The following is a 20,038-nucleotide window of genomic DNA, read 5'->3' on the forward strand; positions in this document are numbered from 1 at the left end:
CTCACACACTGTGTTGTGGACACTAACCTCACACACTGTGTCCCTGTGGAGCTGAATAGATTCTCAGGTTCCAGTTTTCTATTTCTTTGCAGCTTCTCAGGACCTCCACACTAAGTTTCATTCCCTCTCATAAACTTCATGATCTTAAATGAGAAGAGATCTTCTTGAATCTTGACTAATAATAATAACACACCATAACACACCACAAGATAAGATAACACAACACAACACAAGATAACACAACATGTGGAGCGTCACTGGCCTCTTTAGCACGAGGTCAGGTTCGTTAGCTGACTGCTCTCGCCATCTAGTGGACAACATACGAACTACATTTCCCGTAAAACCAGGTTAAATCACCAGGTGTTTTTCGTGGTCGTTGTTCAACATGTGTGTGAAGCGTTAATTAAAACGTGTGTCTGTCTGTTCCAGTGAATTAACAGAGACACAAACTGACCGAGTCGCTGAGGGACGACGCTGCCTCTTTAAACCCGCCGGGCTCTTTATTTGGCAGGAAGTTAGCCGCGGCTAACAGGAAGCGGGAGAGTGAGGACACTCTGAGGCGCAGGGATTGGCAGAGCGACGTGAGACATTACTGTTGTTCCAGCTCCTCCTGAGAAAAGGTAACAGGACACAGACACCAGCTTAACCCGGGTTACAGTGTTAACCCGGGTTACACGTGTTAACCCCGGTGTGCATGTGGTGGTGGTCCGGGTTCCCCCGGGAGGGAGCGGGGGGGGGGTCCGCAGAGCAGCTCGGTGCTAACACGAGTCCACAGCTCCGAGGATCAGAGCTGATCACTCCTCGTGTTGTTGTGTGTTGTTGTGTGTTTTATCAGCTGATGTGGCTCCGGTGACTTGTTTGTGTGTCTGTTACACGCACTCAAGCCACACACACACACACACACACACACCTGAGACCTGGGGTCTGGTGAGAGTGAAGAGGAATGAGTCAGGACCCCTGAAGAAAGTGGGACAGCTGATAATTGTTTAATACGATTAAGAGTTTGAGGATCATGATGTTTTATTGATGGCTTGAAAATAGCTTTCGATCTTATCAGAGGAAAATGTGACGTGTTAGCAAGTTAGACCAGTAACCAATCAAATCCACCTATTGTGACCCCACAACTGAGTGATGTCCAGTTGTGTGTTTTCTTTTAAATGACAACAATAATAATAGAATTAAAAATAATTGCCTGTCAATTAACTTATTATTTCAGTTCTGCTTGTTTCAATCTAATATGTGTACTTCGTTCTTAACCGGAATGTGGTTTACGTTTCTTGTTTCTTAAACTGAATGTTTCTTTATTTTTTAGTTTCTTTACACTCTTTACATTTGCAGTCAAAACTTTTCATTATTTTCTGGCATTTTATAGAAGTTCAATGGATGAAATAAGCAAATTAATCCATATTGCAGATCACTGTTAGTTTTAGCTTTATATTTGATTGTGTTAAAGCAAGTAATAGATTAATATTTGACTGGTTTGCAGTATCACCATATTCTTCTTCTTCTTCATTACAGGAGGAACACAAAGTCAGCCACCTCTGTATGAAGACAAGTCCGAGGCAACTATGGTAAGAGAGGAAAACATAGAAGATGAGACTTTACTCTTTGGTAAAGTTGATGTAAACACAAAGCTTTACCAAGTCTCAGCATGTTAAAATGCAATGCTCTCCTCCTCTTCCTCCTTTCTCTGCCAGTCTTCAGCAGTGGATCTCAAGACGAAGGAGGAGAAGGATGCAGAGTTGGACCGACGAATCGAGGCCTTGAGGAAGAAGAATGAAGCTCTGGTTAAGAGGTACCAGGTACGGAGGTCTTAGATTTGATTCACAAAATATATCTTAGTTTCCTCCCATCCACCATTCAGTGTCTTTTCAGCAACACTCAACAGTCTGAAAACCTGCTTAGAATTCATGTGGAGTTTGGATTTGAGAAACCTCTGAAGTTTCATCTCGCTCATTCTCTCACTCGATCTCAAAAGGAAATCGAGGAGGACAAGATGAAAGCAGAGCAGGAGGGCATCGCCATCACAACCCCCCGGAAACCCCGCCCCCACGAGCCGGAGACGGACAGGAAGAAGACCCCGGATAAGGAAAACTTCACAGTCATAGTCGACCTTTCCACGTCAACAGGGGTAAGATATGATGAACATTATTTAAATTGTTATATTTTGAGTGTTAGTGGATTGAAAGAATTGACAAGAAAAACCGAAATTAGAGATAAATGATATTGAATTTCTTCTTTTTTATTATTTTGAGATTAGATTGTCATGTTCAGACCCCCGGGTCCACAGTCTATCAGTTCTATGTCTGTCAAGGTTTTGTACAAACTCTAATTACTGTGTTGTCTCCTGCAGGAGAAGAGAGTTGTGAACGATTGGAAACCTGGAACCCCTCGTGGCCGGAAGACGTCAGAGGAAAGCGACGGGCCAAGAGGGCAAAATGACAGCACCAGCCCCCCCAGGAGGATGGGCTCAGGACGAGTAGGCCGGGGAGGACAGAGAGGAGGAGGAGGGGGAGGAGGAGGAGGAGGAGGCCGTCCAGAGAGGAGAGAATGGGAACCAAGAACACCCAGAGGTGGAGAACCTGGAGAGATGGGTGGACAGGGACGCAGAGGAGGAGGAGGAAGGAGAGAAAGAGGAGGAGGAGGAGAAGGCGGCAGAGGAGGAGAAGGGAGAGGAAGAGAATTCAGAGAAGGTAGAGGAGGAGGAGGCGGTAGAGGAGGAGAAGGCAGAGGAGGAGAAGGCAGAGGAGGAGGAGAAGGAGGAGGAGGAGGCGGAGGAGGAGAAGGCGGAGAAGGAGAAGGCGGGACACCAGGTGGCGTGGACAGGAAATCCAAGGTACTGATGTGTAGACGAACCACTACACAAACCTACTGTGCTTTACTGAAACTGCATTTGAGGAGCAGGATCACTTGCTTTTTTTGAAGAGTAAAGTTTTAAATATATTAAACATATTTTCTTCCTGAGTTGTTGAATCCTGTTTGCCTGGGACTGTTCAGGCTCAACACCAGTGTTCACGGCCTGTGTTTGTTTTCTCTGACAGGAGTGGGAGGAGAAGAGACGACAGAACATTGAGCTGATGAATGAGGAAATGGAGAAAATAGCCGAGTATGAGAGAGGACAGCGGGTATGAGAGTCACTGTTTTCCAAAGATAATGTCACGTTTTAATTTATTAGATGACTTGTAAAATTGTGTTGCTTTTAAATTTCTCTTTAGATCATGCAAACCCATCGACACTTCAAATATTCCTCCCCTTCGTTGCTTTTCTTAGAATCTGACTTTGTTGATTATTAATCACATATTTGGCTTTATTAACTAACTTCAAGCAGCACCAGTCATATTTCCCTTTTTCTATTGTCCATACAAGTAAAGCATTGGGAATTGTGTTCTATATAAAAACTACTTAGGCTTCACGTAGGCTTTAACTATTTAATCAAAACAAGCTGTTTTCATAAACATTGAGCAAACTAATCAAATGGGACAGTAACATTTAGACTTTCTCCTCTCAGATCGAGGGTGACAAGCCGATCCGTAACTTCCTGGATGACCCGAGGCGTTCAGGTCCGGTGCCTGACACAGACCGCAAGGAGGGCAGCAGGAGACATGTCCGAAACTGGGGAGGACTCGACTTCGACAACGTAAAGACGGGAAATGAACTGGAGAAGGAGTGGACTGTGAGTCATGTCAATCTTTAAAAACAGGTTCTAAGAACTTAGTTCATGGGCTTCATACTTATGCCAGCAGGATTGTTAACTTGTTAGTGTAACATTATTAATTTGTCTCACTCTGTGAACCCACCTGTGTTCACAGAGTCGAAGGCCTGGTGGTCCCAAGGGCTCCCAGGACATGACTATGTCCATGACCGGCCGGGAGAGAGCGGAGTACCTGCGCTGGAAGAAAGAGCGTGAGCAGATCGATGAGGAGAGACTAGCACGCCATCGTAATGCCACCGGCCAGTGGAGACGAGAGTGGGATGCCCAGAAGACTGATAGCATGTGAGGAAGCGGAGGTTTGAGAAGTGTTGTGTCAAGTGCTGATCCTCAGACTAGTGAGTGAGTGTATTTGTGCACCTCGTCCACCCTCCACTAGGTGGGGCTGCAGCCCTGGTAAACAGCAGCCTCCTCTTTTCCCCATTCTAATGCCTGGATGAAAGCAGTGGTGTAAAGTAGGACAGATGAGATTTCATGGACGGGCACAGTTTGGCAGCATTCTGGGAATGAAAATAACATCATGTGTAGGCTTTGTCAGGATAAACTGGGACTTCACCTTCTGACTGGAACTACATGTTCCCTTATTCAGCTCATTGCTGTGCGTTAACCTGGGAGTCAGAAAGGCTGCTGGAGCAAGCAATACTGATGTTAGCCACTCCAAGCAAACTACTATGACATGTTTATCATAATGGTTCCCTGTGGCAGGGTTCCACAGTCTTAACTGTCCCATCACAGTTCCATAATAGAGTTCACATAGGGTGAGGGTATACTCCAGCCTATTCAAGAGGGCCAACTTATAAAGATGATTTAAAGTCTGCCATTAACTCAACTCCAGTCTGCATGTGTTTGGACTGTGGGAGGAAGCAGCCTGAGGACGAGAGAAGGTGTTTGGGTGTTTGTCAGTAAAGATTAAGGTGACGACAGTGGCGTGAGGAGAAGGACACACTGAGGTTGTGTGGTTGTGTGGTTGTGTGTGTGTGTGCTTATGTGCAGCGTCTAACCCAGCGGCTGTTTTCACAGGTTCAAAGAGGACCCATATGTGGCTGCAGAAGGGGTCACATCCGAGCAGGGTAGCAGGAGAGGCAAGTACAAACACACACACTCACACATACAACTATGTGCTGTTGCTTTGGTAACACCACACATGGCCCAACCAGGTCAGCAGCAGACCCTCGATCAACCTCCTCCCACCTTTCTGCTCGTCTGACACAAAGTCCCTCTGACACATCGTCACATAAACACATCACAGGGCACAACATCATCTTCTGCCTCCAGCTAATTAAGGCTGTTATGTAAATGGCAGTTGATTAAGCTTGTTATGTAAATAATTTTGGTATTTCCCTTGAGTCCATTTTAACTCCTTAAGCCGTAGTGGTGCTAATTCAGAGGAGCAGGTTTAGACGGACCCCAGTGTTCCTTCAGGGTGATGACATATTTCATAAAGATATTTAACAAATAATTACTAGTAGGTTTTTCAATTATCTAAAATGGCTGCTGTCATCACAAGAGCAAATCACATGTCTTTTAATATTCATAACCTAACCCAGGTAATGGTTGAAGTCACTGATTTGAGTTTGAGGCTGTAATGTCCCGATGAGCTACATGACACCAGGTTGCTTGTGCATGTTGGTAATTTCAGTCAGTCATCCGAATGATAGAATAATTTACTGTGGGACTGAGGTAATCCCAGGACACGCGTGTCTCAATATCAGCAGAACAAGCCGAACTTTGTTTGAGTGGCTTCGCAGGCGACTTTTAATCCTGCTCCTCTTTTCTACTGGTTGTTTCAGGCTGGAAATGTAGGAACTGGATGTTGTCATTAAACGCCACACGTCAGTTTGGAACAATATAACAAAGATTGTGTTGACAAGTGTTTTAAGTTTGGCTCAAGTGTTTAGAAGAGTTTTAGTGACCTTGACCTCATTTCAGTGTCTCGCATACATTCAAATCTTCAGATTTTTGCGTAGTGGCAAGAAGTTTACATGGTTTAAATGTCTTTGCTATATTTTGTTTGTCATGTATGTATGCGTTTGTCTGTGTGTGTGTGTCAGATACACTGACATTTGGACGTGTGTTTTCTCTGCAGCCCGGGGGCGTAAGTCTCGTGCAGAGCCCCGGGGCAGGGCCTCAGGTTAGACACAGCATGGGACTGAGTGTACATCGTGTGGTTTTGTTCCATGTGTGTGTGAAGCTCATCAGCTGCACCCAGAATCCCATCAAGCAATGATGTTGTTTGTGTGATGTTTGGTCTGAAGCACGAAACCAGAGTCACAAGTTTTACACCAAGCGTTCCAGCAGTAGTGTGGCAATTACAAATCAACATTGTGTTGCTTTGATTGACAATAATTTATGATCTGTTTTAACTTTTTCAGCCAGATATTATTACGAATATTATAGGGGTTTCTAATGAACCTGGCTAATATCCTGTAAAGCTCTAACAAAGTCTAAAAAGTAGCTTTCAGAAACCTGTACATCTCCTTTCTTGTAATTTGTTTGATTGAATCTATTAAACCAGTTTGCTCGTAACCCAGTTGAACAGAAATTCAAAGGAGGGTTCATACCGACACACTCCAGTCTCAGGGTTTTGTTTAGAAGTTGGCTCTATAGCTGTTTTGGATTTGGCCAGAACATCTATAAATATTGCTCATCCATCCTTGCGGCTGGAAACTCTTCAGAAGCGTCTGACTTCCCGCTAATGCTCATCTCAGGATGATGAACAGATTTTGTAAATACTTCTTAGTATTTCGTTTGTCTTCTCTGGAAACCTTGTAGGGGATGTTTGTAGGTTCTCTGACCACAGATCCACCAGGCTCGTCTGAACTGTGAGAAGGTTCAAAACAAAAGCTGAGAATGAATTCAAATGCAGTTCAGTCCTGGTTTGTTCCAGTTCTGTATCTTTAGAGCTGGAGTGTATATTACAGGTTATGACACATTACACCTGCCCCACATTAAAGCCTTCACTTGCTTTGGCTGCGTGTGTGTGTCTCTCCACATCATACGTGTGTGTTTCTGTTTATTTTGTTTCTTCACCATTTCTAATTTCTGGAATGACTCGAGTGTCCTCTTCAAAGCCCCGGGAGGCTCAGTTCAATCTGCTCATCTTCATCCTCTCAATTTTCTTCTCCTCACTGATCCCTTCATTTCTTTTGAGCTCATAGCTTTCTCTTCCTGACCTTTCTTTTTATATCACATCCTCCCCTCCTCTCTCTCTCCGTCGAGCTTTTATCCACCTCCCTCCCCACATCCTCTCCCCTGCTGAAGAACTCAGTCTCTGACCTTCTCCCTCTTCACTTCCTCCGTCTTTTGTTTCTCTTCTCTCTTTCCCCTCCACTTCTTTTTCATTCCTACACCTTTCCTTTGTTTCTCTTTTCTCTTTCTTTTAAAGCTTTTTATTTAAGCCACCTTCCATTCTCAATCATTTCTTTTTCTCTTGAATCCTTCACATATTAGCGTCATTTCTTTCAACATAAATTATGTAAAGAAAGAAGAGATATGAGTCATATGTCGTATTGTAACTCAGATTGTAACTGAAATAAAAATTCTAAATTACACCTTATAAGGGATTAAAGCGAGAGAGACTGAATCCGTGGAACAAACATTCACAATCTCCTGATTAAACAGCTGTTGAGATACCTCAACCTGCAGCCTGTTGAGCTCATTTACACCCAGTATCATGGAAGCCTGCATTTCTCTTCCAGTTTCCTTCCTTTCACATACAATGAAGAAATGAAAGTGGAGGAACCAGAATGAGGCGTCAGATCTTCTCTCTTAACCTCTGAACAAATATTTGATCTGTAAAACTGATAAAACCACTTCCAGCTCCTGTCTTCTCTTCTTTCTCTCTGCCTTCAGATCAATTATTACAAATAAACTTTACTCTTAACATTATTGTCCCTCCCCCCCAGATGACAGTAAGCGACCGCCCAAGGAGCCGACATTTGGAGACTTCCTGTCTCAGGGCCGGACCCCGGGGCCCCGAGGGGACCGTAGCAGAGGGAGGGGCCGAGAACAGAAACAGAGCTACAGGTAAATCTGACTTCGACCGAACGGCCTCAAAGTCTCTTCTCCACTCTGTGTCCAAACATTCAAACCATTTCAAACGGATTCAAACCATTAAGAAATGAAAGAGGTAATGAGGAAACACCAAATGCTGTTAAACAAAGAGACAAGATGATAATGGAAGAATATCTGAAAAGGATAAAGTTAAAAATGTATCTTCTTACCTCTAACTTTGTTACTCAGTAACCAGCATAACTTTGAGTTTTTGGGCTTTATTTTGTTTTTTTGTAAGTATGGTGTTGATGCACATCAATCCTCTGACATGTCTGGATGCTTCTTACAGCATGCATGACAACCGCTGGGAAGGAGAGAAAGAAGGAGAAGAGGAGAAGGAAAAGGAGGACAAGACGAAGAGAGAAGAGAGGCCGAAGAGAGAAGAGAGGCCGAAGAGAGAAGAGAGGCCGAAGAGAGAAGAGAGGCCGATGACAGAAGAGAGGACGAAAAAGAAGAAGGAAGAAAAACCCAAACCTTCCACTCCGCAGAAGGTAAAGAGCCTCTTCTGGATCAGTAATATAACAACAGCACCTCAGTGTTAATCAACCAACATTTCATAACAATAGCTCTAGATGAGGTGAATTAAAAATGTATTTTAAATCACTATTTTAGTCATGCAAGTGGACAAGTGATCAGTTACTGCAGGTGTAAGATTCATCCCCTCTGTCCATTGCTCTCAGGTGGAGCAGAATGATGGAGATGGAGACGAGGACGATGAAGAGTGGGAAGACGCCAGCGATGGAGAAGAGGAGGATGATGAAGGGAGCGACTCAGGACAAGACTCCAGGGGCAACGAGAAGAAAGATGCTGGGAAAGAACAACCCGCCAAGAGCAAAGAGAACTCCCCTTTGTCTCCCACGCCTCGTTCTCGAAAGACGTCAGCAGGAAGCCCCAAGGAGCAGCGAGCCCCCCGGCCCAAGGTGCACATCCCCCCCCCGACCGCAGAGTCATCAGAGGGGGGGAAACCCCTCAGCCCCTTCTGCCCGCTGGAGGGCCACCAGCCGGTGTCGGACTGGGGAGAGGAGATGGAGATGCAGTCACCTCGGAGCAGCATGGGAACAGAGAGTCCCTTGAAACCCCCCAGTGCTGAGTCCAGCCCCCCCCAGAAGAAGGCCCCGGAGCACGAGGAGGAGGCGGAGAGTCAGGACGTCGGCTCCAGTCAAGCTGCTGAGCCACGGAAAGAGGAGGAAACAGGTGAGATACTCTACACCTGAGCCCTTTATGTGAAGTGATTACACTTGTATTCTTCAGTATCTTTAAAGCTGTGAGTCACGGCTGTTGTGAATATTTATATTTATATACACACATCAGCTCTGTACCACGTTATTATATTTCACAGCATTATTTAGATTAAATATGATCAAAAAGGAACATTTGTCTGAAACTTTGGACATTGGACTTAACGAGCTGCTCAGGCTGCAATATTCAGCCACTCTTCTTTTTGTGTCTGACTCATCTTGTATTAGACAGGAAGGTGAGAAAATCTGAATCCTATAAATAATAAACTGTAGTTCTTTCAGTGGAGGGAAGTCCTGTCCCTCTCCTCCGTCTGTTGGACTTTCTCTCTGTTCACTGTCTCATGTCTCTCATGCATTTGCCTCAATAGAAAATTGATTTGAGACAGAAATGTCGTTCTCTTTTTTTCTGTCTATCTAATTTTCCGTCTCGTGTTTGCTCGACTCTGCTCGTGACTTATCATCTTTTTTCTTTTTCCTTCCTAACCCTCTCTCCTTTCCTACCTCCTTGTTGTCTTCTTTCCTCCCTCCTCTTCACGTCCTCTCCTTCCCCCTCTCCGTCTTCCCCCCGCTCATAGACGTCTCCTCTCCTCCAGAAGAGTTAGAGACCCGGCAGATTGTGATAGTGTCAGAACCAGAGTCCGTCCCCACCCACCCCCCCGCTGCTACACCACCTGACGCCCCCCCCTCTGATATCTCTGTCCCAGCCCACTCTGAAGCCAGTGAGGCTGCTGTGACAACGGACCAGGATGCACCTGCTGCTCCGTCACAAGGTAATACCCCCCCCCCCCCCCAAAAGATCAAAACAAAGCTGAGACCAAAGCTGGACTCAGCTACAGGGATTGATTCGGCCCCTGAAGATCAGAGGAGAGATCTGCTCTTGAACTTTGGTTGGTTCCAATGTTTGGCCCAGATCATCTGATAGTGTGAAAGGTTACAGAGTCATTCTTAAATCTCCTAAACTCGCTGCTGAACCATCAGGTAAGATTCTTCCTCTGAGGACCATGGATGAGTTCCCATCTCTAAAGCAAGGCCCTGCTTTAAAGACCCCAAATTACCTCTGAGAATTACAGAAGTGTTGATGGGTTGTTAAAAAATAGTGAAGAGATTAAAAGAGATCATTCTTCTTCTCTGACAAACCAGACTCCGCCCCCTCTCCTCCTTCCCTGGAGGCCAATGAGAGCTCTTCTGAACCAGCAGGAGGGAAAGAGGACGACTCGGCGCCGGCTGAGACCAGCGGCGCTCAGACAGAAGAAGAAGCGGTGGAGGAGTCTCCAGAGCAGGTGTCCTCAGAGCAGGTGTCCTCAGGTGCGGTCCTTATCAGTGACTTTGAGACTGCTCGTTTCTAATGTCCTTTCATGCTTCACTGTGGTTGTGAATGTGTTGGTTTGACACCTCACCTCTGTTTTCCTTGTCCTGGCTCATTCTCACTGCTGGTTCCTGCTTGGTGACATGTTGAACCCAGAGATTCACACTCATGAAAACACAGCATTTTGCCTGAACATTGGATCTGACACGAGTCTCCTCCAATCGTTCAGGATCCCTTCTTTTGTTTGAAATTCGTCCTGGCTGTCTCCCTCCTCCTCGTCCTCGTCCTCGTCCTCCTCCTCGTCCTCCTCCTCCTCCTCCTCCTCCTGTGATGCCCGTACTCCTCCTCTCCTGTTGTTAAACCTGTTTGTTCCCATAATTTATCGCTGTGATGACTATACCTCAGTGCTGCATGGAGTCCTGCCTGCATCACCAAACCCTGATGTACAACCTCTCCTTCCCTGTCCTCTGCTTTTTAAAATTGTCTGTCAGTTTGGACTAGAAAAACAGTTTCATATTTCATATATGAAATATGATGACATATACAGTACAAATGGACATTGGGTTGTGATGTGGCTGCTTTTTCTGCAACCTTCTGTTCTGTCTGCTTCCTGTTGAGCTTCTTGGGTGCTGGTTCTTACCCGTCCTCTCAGAACTGGTTTCTCTGCAGGACTTCACTGATCATGTTAATGTTTTAAAGCAGAAGTTCCCAAACTTCTCAGCCCCTTTTATATTATATCAGATTACTGGAAATCAACCTGCGACCCTCCTTCTGTGTCTCGTGACCCTCCAGGGGCTGCAGACCCATGGTTTGGGAACCACTGACTTTAAAGGGCGCCTTGTATGTTTGAACCTGAATGTATCTTATCTCCCCCATCGAAAAACTTCTTCTTCCTTAATTTTCAAACCATAAAAGTCCCTAAAATGACATCACATGAAATGAATACTAAGTGAGTACTTACAACCAAAGCACCTCATAGGACCGTGAATCATTAGTGCAACATAAGTGGGAATTGAATTCACCGCCCTGGTTAGAGTCGGCTAATTGAGACACATCACCACATCAGCTCTGTTTGTTCTGCTCACTGTGGTTGAGAGGAAGCTAAGTGGATGAACCACCGACTGGAGGAAGTCGTCTCATTATCGGCTCTTCTCACAACCACATTGTGAGAAGAGCACACGTTTTTTTTAAAAACAATGTTTTCGATACGGCTCGTCTTAGTGTGAGACAAAAAACAAAAGAAAACTGATTTAGTTTTAACCCCTAAACATAGAAATATGTTTAATGAGGCAGAGACCACTCCAGTAAAAGTTGTCATTTAAAGTGTCCATATTTTACTTTGAAGGTTTTCGTCTTTACCTAACTGTGTCATATAGTTTTGTGTAGGTCAAAGATCACACTTAAGGGAGTCATCATCTCCCACAGAGAACATGAATCTGTTTGTGGTTCTGTCTCTTCTCCCAGTCACATGTGCTGTGGTTCCCAGTGGCTTGTTCGGTGCAGGAGCTCTGGCGACGTTGTTGTGTTTACATCTGATCAGGAAGCCGCTGGCTCAGGGCTGTGGCTTTTCTGATGGGTTGGCCATTCACCTAATTTCACTCAGAATCAATGAAGTATATCTGATTCTGATCACTGAGTAGAGAACCAGCTGACCAATCAGAGTAAACTGAGCTTTTGCGGAGTCGGGCTAAAGGCCAGATCAAAGTGTTTTTAGACAAAGGGTGAAGTGAGGCGTTACAGAATGTGAATCTGTTCTAGTAGACTCCCAAAATGAAACAATCCATCTCTCGATACTTTAAAGGTCAAAAAGAGTTTTAAAAGGTTGTGACAACCACAACATAAGAACCTGAAACCTCAGTCCCAGTTAAAGTTTGTGGTTTGTTGTTCGGAGGAGCAGTTACAGCTGAAACAGGATAAACAATATAAAGTCATATGAAGATGATTTCTTTACAGTAATTCTCATTAGCTGCTGTCTCGTGGACTTGTCTAATCGAGTTGGATCCATCTGAGACTGATGGTTCATGTGTGTGTTGAAGGTTCATGTGTATGTGTTGAAGTTTCTTCATGTTTGCTCTAACGTGGAAAACCCAGATGAGGCCGACGTTCTAATTCTACAGAATCCTTTGGTGTAGAAAGCAACGCTGCTCATTTAGTCGTTTGACGTCTCCTTTGTGATAACCAGCAGAGGTCAGATGAGCTCATGCATGTTCCTGCACACACACACACACACACACACAGACACACACACACACACACACGTCTGCTGATGTAATTGTGACCGTGTTAGTGTGTGTTGGTGCCAGGGCGGGGATCAGGAAACCAGGGAAATTAGAGGCACAAATAGGTTTTTAAAAGGCTTTTCAGAGGAAATGAGCCGCCGCCTGTCGAACAGATGACGGAGCAGATAGAACAGATACCGTCTGAAGTCTGATTGAATTAAGTCACGTGATGTTTCTGAGGCTCCACAGCCGAGCGTCTGACTGGATGTGAGGAACGAGGTGACTCACTCGAGAATCAGCAAACGGCCCATAAACTCCAGGAAGATGCTCCAGTGGTCGTTAAGCCGGTGATGGCTCAGTGAGAGATGCAGCTATTAAACACATCTGATTGGATAACTCTATTTTCATGGTTATAGATCAGTAACACTTTAATATCTGAGGCAGATGAGATTCACAAATAAACTAGAATTAGAGGTGAATGAATATTAAATGGCCGTGATAAGGGATAACATCTAAAATGCTTGTATTTATTTTTAGAAGCCCCTCAGGGTTCACCACTATTGTATTTAAAATGTATAAAATATTATCCAAACTAAAAAGAGTTGAGCAGTTTACAGGTTCACTCTCCGTCTCTACTGACCATAAAACATCAAATCATTTTTTAAGTTTCAAATTTGGGGCGACAACACATTCTTATTCTTTATTGATCAGTGTGTGTGAAGATCACTGGAAGCTGATATTGATTAATCCTCGGCATTTTAGGAGATACACAAACGATAATATGGGGAGTTGGATGAAAGATCGATATGATGCGACGAGTCGTTGAGCTTTAGAGACGCTCAGGTGGACGTCACCTTCACACGGCGTCCGGCTCGCTGTTCAGTCCTCCGTCTGATCTGCTCGGCTAAAATATCTCACTCCCTTAAATGTCAAACTTTTCCTGCTCGACAGAAACTGCTTACCACAAGTTGTCAGATACCAGACTTCATCTTTTATCTAAATCATATATAACTGTTCAGATTGCAAATATTGATTGGGTCTTTTATTTAGTTGATTAGTTATTTAATCTCCTCTAAGACGTCTTTCAGGATGTAGAATCAAAGCGTTGATTTGTGACCTAAAGATCAGGATGTTTCAGTTATTATTATTATTATTATTCAGTATTGATGATCGGGCTCTTAAGGAGATTAACTTCTGCTCATTCAGCAGCAGAGTGACGACAGTAACGCTGGAGGAGAAACAGAAAAGATTCTCCCCCGGGGCTGTTCGCTCCAAACATGTTCACAGGTCCCGGTACCATGATGTGCTTTGGTTGAAGGGATTTGACACGATGACACAGAAACACATGTATGACCCTGCACCTCCTCCTCCTCCTCTTCCTCCTCCTCCTCCTCCTCCTCATCCCTGTGTTTGTACCAACAGGCTGAAGCTGCTGGGATCGAACACACTGACTTCTGAGGAGGAAGGAGAGTTGACAGGAAATGGAGACGGCTGAAGAGCATCGCACTTCTCATCACTGGAGCGACAGTCACACGTGTAAATCAAAATTCTTTTAATCACCAGTGTGAGTCAGCGACTGATCCGACTGTGGATCAGCGTCGTTCTGCAGGAAAATCGACCTTCACACATCAAAGAGTTGTAAAATTGTCTTTAATATTTTCTCAGTCAGTTTCTATGTTGAAATTATTTTTACACCGTCTTGTTTGAAGTCATGGGAGTGTTTGCTGTTGTCTTTCACGGTGAAAGCCTCTGACTCTCCTCCTCTGGCAGTGGTCTCCGCTCCATTAGCTCCTAAGTGTTTGTAATGTAGTGATCGGCCTCCAGCCGGATCGGCTCTTGGCTTTTTTATTTTGTGGCTTTTAATAATTTTGTTCGTGGAAATGCTCATTTTCCATTTCCGAGCCTCTGACACTTTTATTTTATATTTAATAATCTGAGAGATGTCTGTTTACATGAGCTTCACATCAGGTTGTTCATGATGCTTCAAGTGTCATTTATCATGTTAAACATCAAAGACAGATGTGTCCAAGGAAACACGTCAATAACTTACTTATGTTCTCATCTCAAAATATCAATTATGAACTCGGAGCTGATTTATATCATGTGATTGTCTCATTCTGAGGAAATGGTTTATATTCTGGGTCTCACGGTTGTGAATCATCGACTCCACAGAGAAATCTGTCATACCCCCCCCCCCCTTCAGTGGACACACTGCCTCTTCAATAATGAACAAAAAAAAGGGTTTTATCCAAAAAATAGTTTAATGATTAAGAAACAACAACCTACTTAGTGTTGATTTTATTTCAAACAGCTTAAGCTGCAGTTTATTTTTGTAAATGTCCTCGTACCTCAGCAGACAAAGGGCTTGAGTTAGTGTTTCAGTCTCTGCTTTGTTTTCTCTCTCTCTCTTTGAATCAGGTTCCTCAGCCGTTTGACTTCTGAGCTCACGGCGTTCAAACGGATGCTTTCATGTTTCTCTGTTCTGTATCGGCGGGAAAAAGACAAACGTTATTTGAAGTGAAAGGAAACTGCAATATGTACAGTTTTTAAATGGAAATGAACATTCCACACACCTGGGTGTTTGTGCAAAACGTAGCCTGGGAGCTATGAAAGAAATCTTGTTTTATGGTTTTTATTCTTGCATATGGATGTTTCTTTTCTGAGCTTCGATGACAGATTGTATTTTAACCAGTAGATATTTGGTTGAACGTGCGTTTGTACGTCTTCCTGCGTTCGATACGTGACATCGCTCTGAGGAGCTTTGCCTTTTGGATCCGGTGTGAAACTATCAGGTCGAGCATGAGTCTGAGTATGTTGCTTTCTATTGTCGTCTAAGCCACTGATGATGAAATCCTTCACCGTCACACGTCAGAGACGAAGAGCCCAGATGATGGAACAACTTTCTGAGCTGTATGAAATGTAAAGCATTGTTTTGTTTTTTCTTCTTTAGCCAATAAATGTTTTTCTCTTCTGATCTCACGTGTTTTGTTTCCATGATGGATAAGAATGTTCCTGATGCTCCTCACATCCCTGCTATGAGCTGTAACCTCTGTTCTCTTTTATTCACACACACACACACACACGCACACGCACGCACGAACGCACACACATGCACACACATGCATGTTCAGCTCTTGAGGCAGTGTTGCAGTGTGAGTGCTGTGCTGCTGTGTGTGTGCACCTTGTATATGTGCAGGATTGTGACCTTGGCTGCTGCAGGACAGGAAGGAGAATCCTCTCATCCCCCTGGTGCCTGCGCATAATAAGGGGTCGTGCACGTGTGTGTGCACAGGGGGGTCTGCAGCGGAGGGCTCCGGCCTCGGCTCTGGTACTGGTTCTGCAGCGGAGGGCTCCGGCCTCGGCTCTGGTTCTGGTTCTGCAGCGGAGGGGCTCCGGCCTCAGCTCTGGTTCTGGTTCTGGTTCTGCAGCGGAGGGGCTCCGGCCTCGGCTCTGGTTCTGGTTCTGGTTCTGCAGCGGAGGGATCCGGCCTCGGCTCTGGTTCTGCAGCAGCTTCACAGGAGCTTTGTTCTGCATCTCTCTGCTGCTGCGGGACGTTTCCTTCAAACTCTGACCCAATCGTCGGGTGTTGCGTACTTTCAGCCCCTCCTCGTCCGCAGCAGCGTCAAGGCGCACAGAGACACGACGAGCAGCGCCGGAAACACGGGCAACTCTCCTTCAGAATAAGAGCGAGTTGTTTCCCCATCGTCGTCACAGTATTAGTCCAGCCATCCTTTCTCACTGTGACTTTATGGCAATGACATATGATAAAGATCAATGTTAAAGACAAACATATTAACCAGATGTAAACGTGTTTACAGGGATTACAAAGTTTCACAAATCCAAATGCACAAGTACACAAAATTACAATTCTCATAGAAACAAGAAAGTGGTTGTCACCTTATACTGCTGCAGAACAATTTATATATTAAAGCTGCATTTATATCATATTTGAAGTTTAACTGTATTAAAGATGATTGTATGACTCAGTGGCTCACGATGTCTCCGTCTAATGTGCATGAGCCCGACATGTTGCATCTAGCTGTTCAGTTTGTGTTGCAGCTTTTAGATTTTATCATTTCAACATCAGTGTTTCTGCTGATGAGAATAGAATATCAACTTGAGGCAAGACACTCACACTTACTCTCTTTTCTTAGACAAACACTACATATTCTACTGCCTTTTATTGTTTGTGTGTTTGGTGTATTAGCTGTTCTTTAGATAATCATTGAATAACCCAAAGTAAATGAAATGACACAACTAGCATTGTGTCAAATAAACCTACTAGGTATGATTGTGTGAAACTTAATGCATATAAATGGAGGTCAATGCACTAATCTAGACATTGATCTTATTTTATTTCAATAAATTCAAAATCACAGTGGCCCGTTTAACTTTGAAAAGCCTAACCGGAAGCGCCTCCTTCGGCTGCGGCTGCCTTGACGCTTGTCCCGCGCAGCTGAGTCCCGGAGCAGCCTCCTCCTGAGTTCACTTGTCCCGGTGCGTCCAGAGGAGTCCGGGTCCAGGAGCAGAGGAGTCCGGGTCCAGGAGCTCCAGAGTCCCGCGGACACGACCCGGGACACGACCCGGGCCCCGAGCGGCTTCCTGCGGCCACACTGCGTCCTGCAGCCGGCCCGGAGGAGAGGAGAGGGGGGGGGGAGCTGCCTGCTCTGCTGGCCGGACTCAGATGACCACATCCCCGCCGGAGGACACCAGAGGACCGGGACCCGGACCGGGACCAGGACCAGGACCCGGAGCCAGGATGCGGGCGGCCGGGCGGCAGAACGGGGACACGCAGCGGCGGGCCAGCTACCCCGGGGAGCTGCGGGCCAAACACGTCACCCTGGCCAACAAGGTGTGGGTGAAGGTGGCCATGGCCATCGCCTACTTCTTCTGCGTGTCCGTGGCCGCGTTCATCCTGGTGATCTACTACGTCTTCTTCTGGACCCCGGACCCGCAGAACCACAACAGCACGACCGGCACCGAGTCCGCGAACCGCACCGAGTGCCTCGGGTGACCGCACCGCACCGCACGCGCACGCACGCACCACGCATCATGTAGGTGATGCACACGCGCACACCTGACGCGGACTGCAGCCCGGGTGAGATGCGGACTGAGGACCTGAGAGAGGACAGGGGGGGGGGGGGGGGGGCAGCAGGGCTCTGCATGCAGTATGCAGGGGGGGGGGGCAGGTTCTCCCCTCCCGTCCATCAGCTGTAGTCCTAGAGATTCTCCATGAACAGGTCTGGGTCTTGATTCAGTGTTGGGAGGTTTCCACTGAGCCATGAAATGAAAGTCACACAGAATGAAAAGCTCCTGGACGGATGAGGAGACAGCAGGCCTCTGGGCACAGACACACACAGAGGGACACACACAGAGAGACACACACACACACAGGGACACACACAGACACACACAGAGAGACACACACACACACACACACACACACACACACACACACACACACACACACACACACACACACACACACACAGACACACACACCCAGTGAGGTTTCACTCTCACTAGGATGAACCGGATCCAGAAGAGGAACCAGATCCAGAAGAGCTGCTTCAGGATTCTGCTGCTGGACAGAAGCTCTGACACTCGTTTCCTCAGAAAGTAGAAACTGGTTTTCATGGAGATTTGTAACAAACCAAAATACCAAATGTTTTCTGGCTCCAGATGTGAAGTTCTGCTGCTTGTATCTGTGTTGTTTACTCTTAGTTTAATATCTTATATTTTGTTATTGTTGCTCAAACACAACAGTCACTTTGGGCTCTGAGAACTTGTGATGCACACATCTGACCACTTCCTTTAATGTTTTGGACATTATTACAAGTTTGAGCTCCGGTAAAAGTAAAAAACTTAATGACTTGGTGAATTGATAATGAAAATATGAGATTAAATTGCTGAGCCTCAGAATCCAGTGCAGGAGCAGTATGAAGGAAACTGGATGAGATGTGCACGTCTCTCAGATGCATCGATCAGGAGGAAGTGTTTTCAGCTCATCAGCCTCTGTGCCCACAGGCCTGTTCACTAACCCATCCATGATTCCCTCTGTTTCTGTTCTAATACTTGAAGAGCTGCTCTAACCCGGCCAGTGTCTCCTGAACAACAGCTCATGCACTTTGGTTCCTCATCATCGCTGAATCCCGTCCAGAAGCTTTGAACTCTGTGGAAACGTCCAAGACAAAGAACCTTTCAAGTACTTTACTGGAGAAACCACATCACCACCTCTGAAGAACTCCTGGACCTCAAAGTACATGGAGACAAACCCTCAAGTTCTCCAGAAACACAGGATCCTCACTGAAGCCCCACAGACCCGTCACCCCCGGAGGACATGACGGACCCCCGGCTCTCACGCCACCAGAGCAGCCCCTGACTCTGAACTCTCCTGTGTCTGGACGCTGTGTTTCATTCAGGTATCTAGAGGAACTGAAGGTGCTGTAGCACACGTAGCATTAACCTGTGATCTCCAGTAGCTCGTAGCTGTTTGACATGCAAGCCGATCACTCACTATACTCTCAGTAGTTGCAGCAACTTTAACTTTCTAGAGCAGCGTTGTGTCTTGCATCGTGTCACAGAATGAGCGGGAAAAAAAATACTCAATGCAATGTCCCGTTTGTAGCTCGTCCTATGATGACGCAGTTTGTTGACCTCACTTCCTGTTGCTCCTATACTCTACAGTCCCTGAATCTGCTCGACTGTTTTATTTACGATTGTAGCCTTGAGAATTTATCGATATGACGTAATAAACTATGCATTTATTCCAGCTGAGTGTTGTTATTCACTTTGGGATCTGAGAACTTGTGACGCACACATCTGACCACTTTCTTTAATGTTTTGGACATAATTACAAGTTTTAGCTCCGGTAAAAGTAAAAACTTAATGACTTGGTGAATTGATAATGAAAATATTAGTGAAACATTTCTGCTTCTGTAGCTTTTTCCAACATCCACTTCCTGCAGCCTCCACCCTTCCAGCACCTGTAGGGTCGACAGCTCCACTGATCTTTCTCCTGTGGATCTGATTCTTCTGCTGTGGAAACCTGAGACTCGTCTGATGGAGGGAACGTTCCTCTCAGATTAATGACCACACAGTAACGACCACAGGAAACTGTCACAGGTCCTGTTCAGTAAACACGTCTCATCCGTGGGTTTCACTTCTCCATTCGATAGTAACATTATTAAAGCAGCAGCTTGATTTGATCCTATCCACAGTTCAGGTTCAGTTAAACTCAGTCAGAGCTCAACACATTGATAGACTTTGATTTTTCTCCACATGAAAATCACCTCATCGCTCAGACACAAACAGAATCAATGCCCTTGTGTGGCTGCAGAGGGCGCTGTTGCTCCGTAAAAGTTACATAGTGTCTCTTTAAATTCTAATGATGCTACAGTTCTGATTTGATTTATTATCACTATTTACATTTAATAATAATATACCACAGTTCACATACATGAGGATGAGATGAGGAGGGATAAGTGTACTTTAATAATAGTGTGTGTGTGTG

General features: G+C 45.3%; 1 protein-coding gene across 1 annotated transcript; it reads left to right on the plus strand.

Annotated features, from left to right (window-relative positions):
• Positions 1-565: 565 nt before the first annotated feature.
• On the plus strand, positions 566-15,499 carry ccdc9 (coiled-coil domain containing 9). Its single transcript, XM_061072999.1, has 16 exons — positions 566-620; positions 1,519-1,571; positions 1,698-1,802; positions 1,979-2,131; positions 2,354-2,654; positions 2,760-2,836; positions 3,042-3,125; positions 3,509-3,673; positions 3,810-3,994; positions 4,730-4,791; positions 7,615-7,735; positions 8,052-8,253; positions 8,443-8,956; positions 9,576-9,770; positions 10,141-10,305; positions 13,948-15,499. The coding sequence occupies exons 2-16, from the start codon at positions 1,569-1,571 to the stop codon at positions 13,950-13,952; spliced, it is 2,337 nt and encodes a 778-aa protein (XP_060928982.1). The 5' UTR covers positions 566-620; positions 1,519-1,568; the 3' UTR covers positions 13,953-15,499.
• Positions 15,500-20,038: the final 4,539 nt, after the last annotated feature.

The sequence above is a fragment of the Limanda limanda genome, chromosome 6, assembly GCF_963576545.1.
Source record: "Limanda limanda chromosome 6, fLimLim1.1, whole genome shotgun sequence".
Taxonomy (NCBI): Eukaryota; Metazoa; Chordata; class Actinopteri; order Pleuronectiformes; family Pleuronectidae; genus Limanda; species Limanda limanda.